The 13066-nt window shown below is 40.3% G+C and overlaps 1 protein-coding gene across 3 annotated transcripts in view; it reads right to left on the bottom strand.

The window, feature by feature from the left end:
* The window catches only part of LOC126106302 (gastrula zinc finger protein XlCGF57.1-like), a 105577-nt gene that overhangs the window by 30829 nt on the left and 61682 nt on the right, over positions 1 to 13066 (bottom strand). For all 3 annotated transcript variants that reach the window (XM_049912522.1, XM_049912521.1, XM_049912520.1), the window contains exons 6-7: positions 6690 to 6907; positions 400 to 655 (exon numbers count right to left, since the gene is read on the bottom strand). In XM_049912522.1, coding sequence (XP_049768479.1) covers positions 400 to 655; positions 6690 to 6907 — 474 coding nt within the window. The remainder of the gene's footprint in view (positions 1 to 399; positions 656 to 6689; positions 6908 to 13066) is intronic.

Raw genomic sequence — 13066 nt, 5'->3', positions numbered from 1 at the left:
AAGCAGAGACCCACAATTAGGTCTCTCTCAAAATTTGTCATGTACCAAAAAAGCTGTCTCACATGAGAATGTGGCATATCTGTGTCCTGTCCTTCACAATTATCAATCAACACACAACACTGTTCAATCCCCTTACATACCCTACCAGGCCTGGTAACAACACTAAACATAAACAACACGAATGCACTCTGATAGCCACACTCCCTATCAGAGAGAATCGCAACTCCAATTGTTTACACACCCACTGATAGTGTGTACGTGTATGTAGTTATGTTGACATCCAACCATGTCCTCTTGGTGCTTAACTTTTTGTCAGACAGTGTGTTTGTCTGTTTTTCAACATTACATATGAAACTGTTCTACTGAGAACTGATGAAAGATTCCACGAATACAACTTACCATTATGCTTGAGAAGGTGAGTCTTGAGTGCGTTCTCACGTGTGAAGCACTTGGGACAGTACATGCAAGGGAAGAGTCCCCCCTCCTTGTGCATCCTTTCATGGGTCTCCAGGCGGTAGCGGCTGTGGAACATCTTGTTGCACTGCGAGCACTGGTACTCCTGCTTCTCACCGGGGCTCCGCACCCTCGCTGTGACGGCAGGCACGGCCCTGCGGACGTACGGGCGTTTTGTCCTCCTCACTGGAGCCATTGTATCCTAAGAAAAACAGGCAGTATGACCTAACGTATTTGAGGAAAGGCTCAGACAGCACTCACAAAGAGAAACAGCAACAAAATCTCATGGGGGATTTTCCACCAGAAAACCCCGAGCATAAGTGAGACACAAATTTTTGTCTTCTGTGCGGACTAGTGTTACCAACTTGTTCATATAAACATGCCTCTCATTCAGACTTGTATATCTGCTCTGCTATTACATCTGTCTTACTTTTTCCATCTCTACAGAAACAGGTTGTGTACTTTGCTAAACTATGAGAGTACTCAGAAAGTAAATGATGCCAACAAGAAAGTGGAAAAATTGCATGTTTTGGAACATTAGGAGTATATATTGCTACATTTTCAATTGGGTTAACAGAATTTATGGTATGAGCACATCACATGCTTACAGTAGCTACATACATTGATAGAGGGGTACACTTTATTACATCAGTAACAGAAATTATTGCCATACCAAAACAGGAATTAAGATGATTAGTTGCATTTTAAAGCACACAGTTAAAATTTAATTCCCTATTTTATGAGCACTTGGATTAATTCTTTATATTTACAACTGGAGGGTTAATACGTCTGGTACCAGCAAATTCATCTCTTGAAATTGTTTTATACGACAGCTGGTACATTGCTGTACACTTTGACTATGTATTATCTACAGGAGCAGTATTTGTAAATATAAGAGGAGTCATCCAGTGACATCCCTTATTTGCAAGATTAACTATAAAGAACATATGACTGAAAACACTATTCACAATTATATTTAATAGAATAGAGTTAGCATTATTTCCCCAGCACATCCTAGGATTAGCATGTATGCCTCAATGATACTCAGATGATACACATGCCTATTTATAAATAATTATATTGTCAACTATTGGACCTAGCATTTCAATTGTTGGGATTATTATTATTATTATTATTATTATTATTATTATCATAATAATAATACAAACCATGATTACAAGCCATGCAGTTATATTCTGAGCAAATGTAAGTAGATCAACAGAATGGAAAACAACCCTCCAACAAGAAACAGTTACTCAGAACTTCCATTAATTTCTACATTTTAATATGGCAGATTGGTACAGTACATTTAATCTCTACAAATAAAGATGTGACCTTGTATTAGGAAACTAATGGCAACATGATAAACTGCATCATCACAATGTGGATCATCATCATTAACGGAGCAATTATCATTATTTGATGATCAGATGATAGTTATATTATTATTAATAATGAGAATAATGGTATGTTATGTCCTTAGTTATCGGTTACACAAATCAAAACATGCTTCATAATCATTTAATTCAAACCCTCTGAACAGCTCTATCTGCCATTATATTAATTTTTACTGTTTTACTATCACTACAACTATTATATCTCTTATGACTCAGCTGATGCAACAATCGCAGTTAAAACTATAGGACGGCAATGATGCTGGAGTTATGAATTTCAGATTTTTCAGATGTAAATTTGATACTGACGTAAAGCCAAAAAGAGCTCTAGAAACTGATGGGTTTGGATCACTAGAATTAGATAACCACGCAATTTTACATATAAATACATAAGTCTAAACTGTAACCAGAGCACCAGACATGTTACATTCCTGAGTGATACCACCACAAGGAGTTACAACTGCTGCAACACCAGGAAGATTAAATCAAAGAAAATTCACAATAAATTGTCCAAACTTACTCAATGTTCAGAAATTTGTGGAGGAAGTTATAAATTTTTAACACCTACTATTGATAAATCTTCAGTAAAAATATTTATTTAATGATTATCTATGATAATTTAAGAAATTTAGAGTGCAGTCTAAAATTGCTAAAAAGTTAGTACAACTGGAATATCAGATGACTGAAAATAAGTAATTGCCTCTTAATTAAAAAGTAATAAATTAACACCTACTTCAGATAGGGGAATTAATACTGTATAATAGCACAGACAGATCAATCAAAGAGTGAAATGTAGTCCACAAAGGGAAACAGAAATAAAGTCTCAATGGGAACTTTCCAATAGGTTAAAACTGTATGCTGGAGAGGGTCTCAAACTCTGATCTTTTGTGGGCAACACTGTTACCGACCGAGTTATTCAAAGATGCCTCTTGTTCAGACTTGCAATTTTCATTCTGCCAGTACAATCTAATCCTACATTTCCACCTCAACAGAAACAGCCTGTGTACTCGGCTAAACTATGAGGTAGTCTCAGAAAGTAAATCACATTGCCAACCTGAACAGCAACAACACTTGTGAACAGTTCTGAACTGCAGCATGTCCTATGTTTATTGGACTACTTCTGTACATAATTGCCTACAGATTGTACACATACATCAGAAGTCAACTTCTATTCTTTTATTTTCATGGGCACTATTATATTTTTACAGGTTACTACCAGCACTCTGGAAATATTCCTAAAGGGCAAAGATGTGGAAGTTTGATGAGATCAAATCTACACTGAATAGAGGCTGACTGAAAAAATGCCACAGTGGTTAACACACTAGACTCTGACTTGGGAGGAGTATAATTTAAATCCCTAAGTGACCAACTAGGTTTAGATTTTTCATTGTTTGCTTGGATTTCTTAAGGCAAATTCTAGAGTAATTTCTTTGAAATTGATACATTCTTTCAGACACATTGCTGTTATCTTTCTGTCTTCCTTTTAGTACAATATCTGTCTCAGTACCTGTAATTTGAGATCACATGCTGTATTCATAGTATGTGCAGCCATATGAAAGTGAGCATCATGGGGGAATACCGTATTTACTCGAATCTAAGCCGCACTTTTTTTTCCAGTTTTTGTAATCCAAAAAACCGCCTGTGGCTTAGAATCGAGTGCAAAGCAAGCGGAAGTTCTGAAAAATGTTGGTAGATGCCGCCACACCTAACTTCTGCCGTCGAATATATGTAGCGCTACACAGGCATGCTTTGTAGGCACAAAGATAAATACTGGCGCCAAAACCTCTGCGTCAGTAAATAAATTTAAAAAAAAAAGGGTGGAAGACGAGCTTTTTTTTCTCCGCCCCGAGTTTCGACCACTGCATTTTCATACATTATCCAACGAAGTAAATACAAATTCCGTATTGTTCATCTTCGAATGTAGCAGAATTTCAATGTACTACAAAAATCCGACTGGCAAGACTGTTTGGGATGTTTGTCAATATGGCCAACTCTACGTTCTGAATTTTTTCCTACCTGTGAGAAGAGATGGTTGCTAATAGGAACCTGATGAAATGTGAATCACATGCAGTATTCTCTTCACCATAAGAATAATAAGAATGTAAACATTTTGTCATGTATTCTTTCGTGTTTGCTGCTATCTCATTTAAATCCTGTATGCCTAATAAACTACGAAACTAGATTGAGACAACGGCAAACGCGAAAGAATATACGTATCGTGCCATATTTATATTCGTATTATTCTTATGCCTAATAGTGATACAGTCAGAAACGAAGCACGGCAACAGACTAGATTTTTAAATCTAAGATGACTCTAATTTCTGTGCAGAATTTTATGTACTAAAGAAGCGGCCGCAAAGATTATCAAATGGAGAAAAATTTTCACCTAACTCTCGTTCAGAACATGTTCTATCATACGCAGTCTATTATTTGGTTCTTGATCATTATCAAAGAAAGCAGCAGTGTAAGTAACAGCAAATAGCAGTCTCTTGTCATTGTTTTGCTAATGAGACGATTCCTCTCTCTCTCTCTCTCTCTCTCTCTCTCTCTCTCTCTCTCTCTCTCTCTCTCTCTCTCTTTTTTTATACAATTGTAAGTGGCGGTAGCGCGCACAAAAGCAAGCCATGCCGCGAGCGGCGACAGGCTGTAAACACACACTATCAGAATGCGACAAACAGTGCATGACACAGTACAGTAATGCATTTTCAGCTTTGAGTGACGTAAACACCTATAACAAAGAGAACGGCACTTATCAGATCAAAGCAAAATAAGCAATTGATTCAAACCAGACGAAGCACGTGAAAAAGGAAGGGTACCCGTATAAATACGGACGGAGCGCCTGACGCATAGCAATGGCTACCTGGTAAAGCTTAACTGCTAAGCTTACGACTCGAACCAAACTACTCTAACTGTATCGTCATTCATTCGACCTAAATTGTGTATCATATTACAATGGACCAACTTTGTTTCGAATTGGAGGTGCGGCCTAAAACTTTTCTCTCCCCTTGAATTTCGAGTCACAAATTTCAGGTGCGGCTTAGATTCGGGATTTTTTTTTCCCCTTTATTTCGAGTCTCATTTTGCAGGTGCGGCTTAGATTCGAGTGTGGCTTAGATTCGAGTAAATACGGTACCCACTGTGTGAAAACTGTCCAGCTTTTTGTTCATATGGTAGACTTAACAGCTTCCCTTTAGTGACCACCATCAATCAGTTTGGATCTGCTCCAAGAAATGTGTCATTCCATAAGATCTTCAGCACGGTTTTTCGTGTGAACACTTGTGCCTCAATTATTTGTTTCTCTTTAGCGCAGAGGTAGTGAGTGTTCCCAGTCCATTGATTGTCTCTTACTCTCTGGTTCATAGTGGTGCTCTGATGGCCTCGTCTCTCGCAACAGTTTAAGTGTGAATGGCATAATCTTCACACATTCCTCCAGACAGTTGGCAGTGCAGACTTATGATCATCACATAGCCACCTTCATCAGATGGCCACTTACACCTTTTGCTATAGCCACGGTTATCATGTATGATACATCCAAGCCTGCGATTCCTGTTGTATTCTGCAACAATTTCATCAACAATGCCAAACTTGTTGGCCAAGATTCATTGTTTAATCTGGTGTTTCACTGTTATTGTTAGCACGCTGATGGGTCTTCCAGTTGCCGGTCGTCACTGACCTCGTGCCTTCAATTTTCTAAATTCTTTTCATGCATTCGAACATGCTTCCTTTACTTAAACACTCCATACTGCAGCCAGATGATGAATAAACTATTATCAGTGCATTATAGCATCTATTCTCAATGAACACTTTGATATGTAGTGCTAGAAACATATTGGACGAAAACTACCTCAGCTCTGAAATAAATCATTTAACCTCTTTGTTCATACAGTATGGTTATTGGGCACTTGAAATAAAGTTAGCTCTCTTTGGCATAAAGCCTGTCAAACAACAGAATACTATTAGCATATGACATTCTTTCCATTCTGTGTAGCAACATCGAGTAAAACTGTACTATTCTAAACAACTATGGGATTAAAACTGAGTTTCAGTAGCTTAAAAGGTGGTGTGCCCTGTGAAAGATTCCACGTGAACGTTCCATTAATTATGCGAGACAGTCTATTTGAACCGTTCTTCAATACTGGACCCAACATGAGCAACACGAGTACAGGAAAAAAATCTGCTGTTGCTCAACACTGTCTTACAAATATGCACAAAATCTTGTTTGAACAGACACAGGTTCTAGACCACACGTCAACCTACTGGCACTCAATCAAGGATGCTGGGAAAATCTTGGTGTGCCAACAATTTGAATAGAGATACAAGATTTTTCCTCAACAGTATGTGCAAGGGAAATTCAACACCAAGAGACTGCATACGAGAATGTTTCATATTATACATTGTGACTGGAACAAAAATGCTCTGAGTAATGTTTCACTGTTGGCACCAACATAATCTCTGGTTGCCGTGGGCAATACTACATTGGTAAATCTGTGTAATTCTGTTACTTCTTCAACAGACAGTTGCTTCCCCGGACAAAATGGTGGTGTTTATTGTCAAAAGACCTAATTTTCATAGAGAAATAATGTGACGAGTGCACCAAAAACATTTCATACAACTGTTCTGATACGGTGAGCAGGGACAGTGTCACTACCGTATTGTATGCATGTGCCTACTTTACAATCAATGATGCATCTTCGCGGAATACTGTTATAGAATTGTGGTTGCTCCTGTAACACAGTACCTTCTTGTCACTATATCTGCACGGAAATTATAATACAATTGCAACTGTCTGTTGACCTTACCCGTGTAGCTCCAGCAGTCTGTCGAACGTTCTGAAGTGCTCACCTCGGGTGAGGCGGAAGAGGACGGCACCCCGGCAGCCGGCATGTCGACGGCGTGTGCAGAGTGGAGGTGGCGCATGAGCATTACGGAGCTCGAGCACAGCTGGCCGCAGAGCGCGCAGGTGAGGCGGCGCTGCAGCTGGTGAGACAGCACGTGGCGTGAAAGCGACGCACCGTCCGGCAGCTGCAGGCTGCACTCTGGGCACGACGCCACCCCGACTGCTGCGTAAGAATTATAATCGTCGATATGTGAAACAGTACAGTGTGTGGGAGAAAGAACTCACAGATTTGGTAGGCTAACATCTGTAGCTGCTGGGAGGATATAATTAAACCGCAGCTACTCATGGAGGTCTACTGTAGGCTGTAATTATGGTACGGCTACAAAACTTGGTAGATATGCTAATGCGTTAGCGTGGAACTGATCTGTGCTGGAAGAAAGTCAGTTTGAGTACTGGCCACCAGGTACAAATCCGATGCTGTACACAGTTTATATGACAGTATGACATCCACACTGTCATTTGACAAGCCGTAACATGCGTGAACGGTACGGCTATCAAGAAGAGAAACTGTGCGCTATTAGTGAAACTGTTTTATGTGAACTACAGGAATTACAGTGTTGCACTGAAAGATCTGATGAGAGGTCGATGTCATTAAACGGTTTAAAGTCTGTGATAATGAAATTTGAAAATATAGGTGAGTTTGGTTTGGCACCTGGAGGAGGAAGGTGTCCTCTGCATCTACATCTACATCTACGTGATTACTCTGCTATTCACAATACAGTGCCTGGCAGAGGATTCAATGAACCACCTTCAAAGCTGTCTCTCTACTGTTCCACTCTCGAACGGTGTGCGTGGAAAATGATACTTAAATTTTTCTGTGCAAGCCCTGATTTCTCTTATTTTATCATGATGATCATTTCTCCCTATATAGGTAGATGCCAACGGAATGTTTTTGCAATCGGAGGAGAAAACTAGTGACTGAAATTTCATGAAGATCCCGTCACAACGAAAAACGCCTTTGTTTTAATGATTGCCACTCCAATTAACGTATCATGTCTGTGGCACTATCTGCCCTATTTCGTGATAGTACAAAACGAAGTGCCCTTCTCTGAACTTTTTTAATGTCGTCCGTCAGTTCCACCTGATTCAGATCCCACACCGCACAGCAGTACTCCAGAACAGGGCAGACAAGCGTAATGTAAGCAGTCTCTTTTACAGACTTGTTGCACCTTTTAAGTGTTCTGCCAATGAATCACAGTCTTTGGTTTGCTCTACCCACAACACTATCTATGTGATCATTCTAATTTAGGTTATTTGTAACTGCAACCCTTAAGTATTTAGTTGAATTTACAGCCTTCAGGTTTTTGTGACTTATCACTTGATCGAAATTTAGTGGATTTCTTTCAGTACTCATGTGAATAACTTCACACTTTTCTTTATTCAGAGTCAACTGCCACTTTTAGCACCATACAGATATCGTATCTGAATCATTTTCCAATTTGTTTTGGTCATCTGATGACTTTACAAGATGGAAAATGACAACATCATCTGCAAACAATCGAAGAGGGCTACTCAGATTGTCTCCTATGTCATTAATATAGATCAGGAACAATAGCGAGCCTATAACGCGTCCTTGGGGAACGCCGGATATTATTTCTGTTTTACTCAATGACTTTCTGTCTATTACTACAAACTATGACCTTTCTGACAGGAAATCGTGCATCCAGTCGTACAACTGAGGTGATATTCCATATGCACACAGTTTGGTTTGAAAACACTTGTGAGGAACGGGGTCGAAAATCTTAAAATATGGAGTCAATTTGACATCCCCTGTCAATAGCACTCATTGCTTCATGAGTGTAAAGAGCTGGTTGTGTTCTGCAAGAACAATATTTTCTGAATCTGGGCTGACTATGTTTCAGTAAATCGTTTTCTTCGAGGTACTTCATAATGTTTGAACACAGTATATGTTCCAAAACCCTACTGCAAATCTATGTTAGCGATATAGGCCTTTAATTCAGCAGATTACTCCTATTTCCCTTTTTGGGTATTGGTGTTACTTCAACAATTTTCCAGTCTTTAGATACGGGTCTTTCTGCGAGTGAGTGGTTTTATATAATTGCTAAATATGGAGCTATTGCACTAGCATACTTTGAAAGGAACCTGACTAGTATACAATCTGGACCAGATCCTTTGCCTTTATTACGTTATTTAAGCCACTTTGCTACACAGAAGATATCTACTTCTATATTTCTCATCTTGGCAGTTGTTCTTGATTGGAATTAAGGAGTATTTACTTTGTCTTCTTTGGTGAAGGAGTTTCAGAAAACCGTGCTTAATAACTCTGCTTTTGTGACTCTGTCATCAGTGACTTCACTGTTGTTATCGCACAGTGATGGTATTGTCTTGCCACTGGTGTGCTTTATGTATGACCAGGAGCTCCTATACTGGTAGAAGTTATGGATGAGGTTGCTGTTGCTGTAACTGACTGTGCAGCACGTGGCCTGAGCAGTGCTAGTGCTTGTTCTTTGCGGCCTATTTAACCCTGGTATCCGTATAAAATTCAGACAGTGCAGCAACTCAAACCTCATGAACCAGAGCAACATTCTGAATTTGCTCTTCGGTTTCTGGCATGGATCAAAGTTGAAGACACGGCCAGGAAATATTCTAATGAGTGAGGAGGAACATTTTACAAGCTACAGGGTGCAGTGAATACACAGAACTGTCAAATTTGGGGTACTCTTGAACCACGTGTTGTGTACGAAGGGCCATTGCACTCACCCTATATGACTGTTCAGTGTGGATTCACAAGCACCTTTATTCTCGGTCCATTCTTCTTTGAAGATAATACACCCGGAGAAACTATCAGGTGTAACGTTACATCTGCACATTATCGAGACCTCCTTGTACAGCACGGAATTCCTGCTTGGAAGAGAGCATGCTCCTATTTGAACACACTTTTTATATCGTGGCTGCCTGTCCTTGAACATGCGATGCAGGCCGTAGTTTGTCAGGTCCTTTAGAACTGCCTCACTTTTCTGGAGAACTGCTTCTGAATTCTCAAAATGAATTCCACAATGCTTTGCATCTAGTGATGGGAATAATAACAAAATCACAGTGTGTAAGCTCAGGGCCGTAAGGTGGATGCCGTATACAGGTAACGTCGAATCGAGCTAGAAACTGCACGAGTTGATTTGCTACGTGAGGCCGTGCATTATCATGATGAAGCCACCACCTAGTCCGAGTAAGTTCCGTTCGTATATTTGCAGTGTGCTTCCTCAGTTTAGCTAATACTGACATGTAGTATGCTACAGTAATAGTAGGGTGAGGCAGAACTGTATGCTGGCAAATCATTCAATGACAGTCAAAAAACGTGATGGCCATCACTTTCACTGCAGACGGAACAATTTTCCCGTTTCTTGGAGTTGGTGGAACTAGGCGTTTCCACACTGTGCTGCCCTGTTTTCCTTCAGGATCATAAAGATGCAACCACGACTCATCACTGGTGACAATCGATTTGAGAAACACGTCCCCTCCATCAGCAAAGAGATACTGCTCCTCACAGCTTGTCTCCATTCGCACAGCCTTTAGTTCGAGAGCCAACAGACATGGCACCTACAGGAACAAATACGAGTCACACAGAGATCATCAATCATAATCATAGATACTCCACATGAAATTCTCAACACTTCAATGAGGTTACGTAATGTTATCTGCCGATGCTCACGGAAAACCATAGCTGCTGTGTGATGTTGGCTTCAATCACAGCAGAAGCCAAAACACCAGGTCCACCTTGCTTAACATAGGCAAGTTGGCCTTCTTCGAAGTCCTCAAACCACCTAAACACTGTTTCACGAGAAAGTGCATCTTCACTGTATGCTTGCTGCAGCCAAGTGCATCTTCACCATATGCTTGCTGCAGCTTTTCGTAAGTCTCAGTGGCTGTACGATTTAAATGAACACAGAATTTTATTGTGTCTTACTGCTCCTCTCTCATCCGCTCCATTGTTTGGTAAGAAAAATATAAAGTGTGTCTACAAAATAGAGTATTACTACCAACCTACCGAAATGAGAGTGTTGCTGCCTATGGACATTATGCATAAAAACTCACTCTTTTCAAATATTCATGGCGCTGATAGGAAACTATCACTGTAGTTACAACGGGCAAAAATCAGTCTCAGTGTTTGCCGATCGGCCCTCGTACATCAGGTGTGTATTTGTGGAGAGCCCAGATAAATAGGTGGTTCCTGAAGGTGGGCAGCAGCCTTTTCAGTAGCTGCAGGGACGACAGTCTGAATTAGACTGTTGCAGCTCGAGTACCCAATGGCGGGCATGGGCACAGGTAGGCAGGAGTAGACAAACAGGTCACGTGCGAACAGTCTTGCAGCCAGACCATAGTGTATGCGATTGTGCTCCACTCGCCACGTGCTTCGGGCAGGGGCAGCTGAGCAGTTCACATATGTGAAGAATGTGTGAAATAAGACCACCTGTACATGCCTGTCCACAAGCACTATGAGGGTATCATGGAACCCATTGGCCCATGGGGCAACATTGGAACACCCTACTCTGGATGGTTTACTGATCTAGCCTTGAAACATTAGACAATATGGCCTACTTACAAAGGTACTGCAAATGGCAGAGAACGAGGAAAAATCAAAGCTGTTACATTTCTCAAGCGCACAAAGCTAAACTGTATTACTTATTGATGATGGGTACCTGGGAGGGAACTACTCAGGAGGATGCTGTCATCAGGAGAAACATGTACTAGGTACATAGTTCTAATAATCAATGAGGAAGTACTGAACTGACTGGTGGTAAAAGAAAATGTGGCACAACTTGACTAAGTGAAGGAGTCAGTTGGTAGGACACATTCTGAGGTATCAGGGAATAATCAATTTGTTAACGGAAGAAATTGGATGTAAAAACAGTAGAGCAAGACCGAGGCTCAACGGCAGCAAGCAGGTTCAAATGGATGGAAGTTACAGTAATTATGCACAGATGAAGAGGCTTGCACAGGATAGACAGAGTGGAGAGCCACATCAAACCAGTCTTCAGACTGTAGACCACAACAACAATATACAGGAAGAAGCAACATGCTGACTGACTCTCCTAGGAATGTACACTAACAGAAATTTAACAGTAAATCACACTGCGATGTGGAACACTTCTCTTACAGCTCCTACCACTGAAGGTGGATGAATGAGAACATCTGCTCTCTCCACTGCATTTAACAGTAGAGTTCCCATTGCATTCTTAATTATACCACCCTTGCTTTTAATTTCACCAAAGGTTGTTTTGACTTTTCTATAAGCCGAGTCAGTCATTCCGACAATCATTTCTTTTTTGATTTCTTCAGTTTTTCTGCAACCATTTTGTCTTAGCTTCCCTGCACTTACTATTTATTTCATTCCTAAGTGATTTGTATTTTTGTATGTCTGAATTTCCCTAATTTTTTTGTACTTCCTTCTTTCCTCAATCAATTGATGTATTGTTTGTGTTATCTACGGTTTCTTCATCGTTACCTTACTTTTACCTATGTCTTTGATTCAAACTTCTGTGATCCCCCTTCATAGAGATGTCTACGCCTCTTCAGCTGAACTGCCTACTAAGCTATACATTGTCACAGTATCTATAACCTCAGAACACTTCAAGTGTATTCCCTCATTCCTTAGTACTTCTGTATCCTATTTTTTGGGCATTGATTTTTCCTGACTAGTCTCTTAAGCTTCAGCCTACTCTTAATCACTACTAAATTGTGATCTGAGTCTATATCTGCTCCTGGGTACACATTACAAGATTTCGGAATCTCTGTCTGACTATCATGTAATCTAACTGACATCTTCCCATTTCTCCTGGCCTTTTCCAAGTAAAACACCTCTTCTTGTGCTTGTTGAACAGAGAATTCACTATTAGTAGCTGAAATTTATTGCAGAACTTAATTAGCCTTTCTTCTCTCTCATTCCTACTACCCAGCCCATTCTCTTCTGTAACCCTTTCTTCTAGTACTTCCCTTACAACCACAATCCAATCCCCCATGATTAATAGATTTTCATCTCCCTTTACACACTGAGTTGCACTTTCAATATCTTCATATACTTTCTCTATTTCTCCATGTTCGGCTTGCAACGTTGGCAAGTATACCTGAACTAATGCTGTCTGTGTTGGTTTGCTGTTGATTTTGATGTGAACAACCCTACCACTGAACTGGTCATATTAACTCACTCTCTGTCCTACCCTCCTATTCATAATGAATCCTACTCCCATTACACTATTTTCTGCTGCTGTTGATGTTAGCCTACACTCATCTAGCCAGAAATCCTTCGCTTCTTTCCGTTCCACTTCACTGACCTCCATAATATCTAGACTGAGCCTTAGCATTTTCC

This window comes from Schistocerca cancellata, chromosome 10, assembly GCF_023864275.1.
Source record: "Schistocerca cancellata isolate TAMUIC-IGC-003103 chromosome 10, iqSchCanc2.1, whole genome shotgun sequence".
NCBI lineage: Eukaryota > Metazoa > Arthropoda > Insecta > Orthoptera > Acrididae > Schistocerca > Schistocerca cancellata.
Note: the sequence above shows the minus strand (reverse complement) of the source record. Positions and strands in the feature narration are given on the sequence as shown.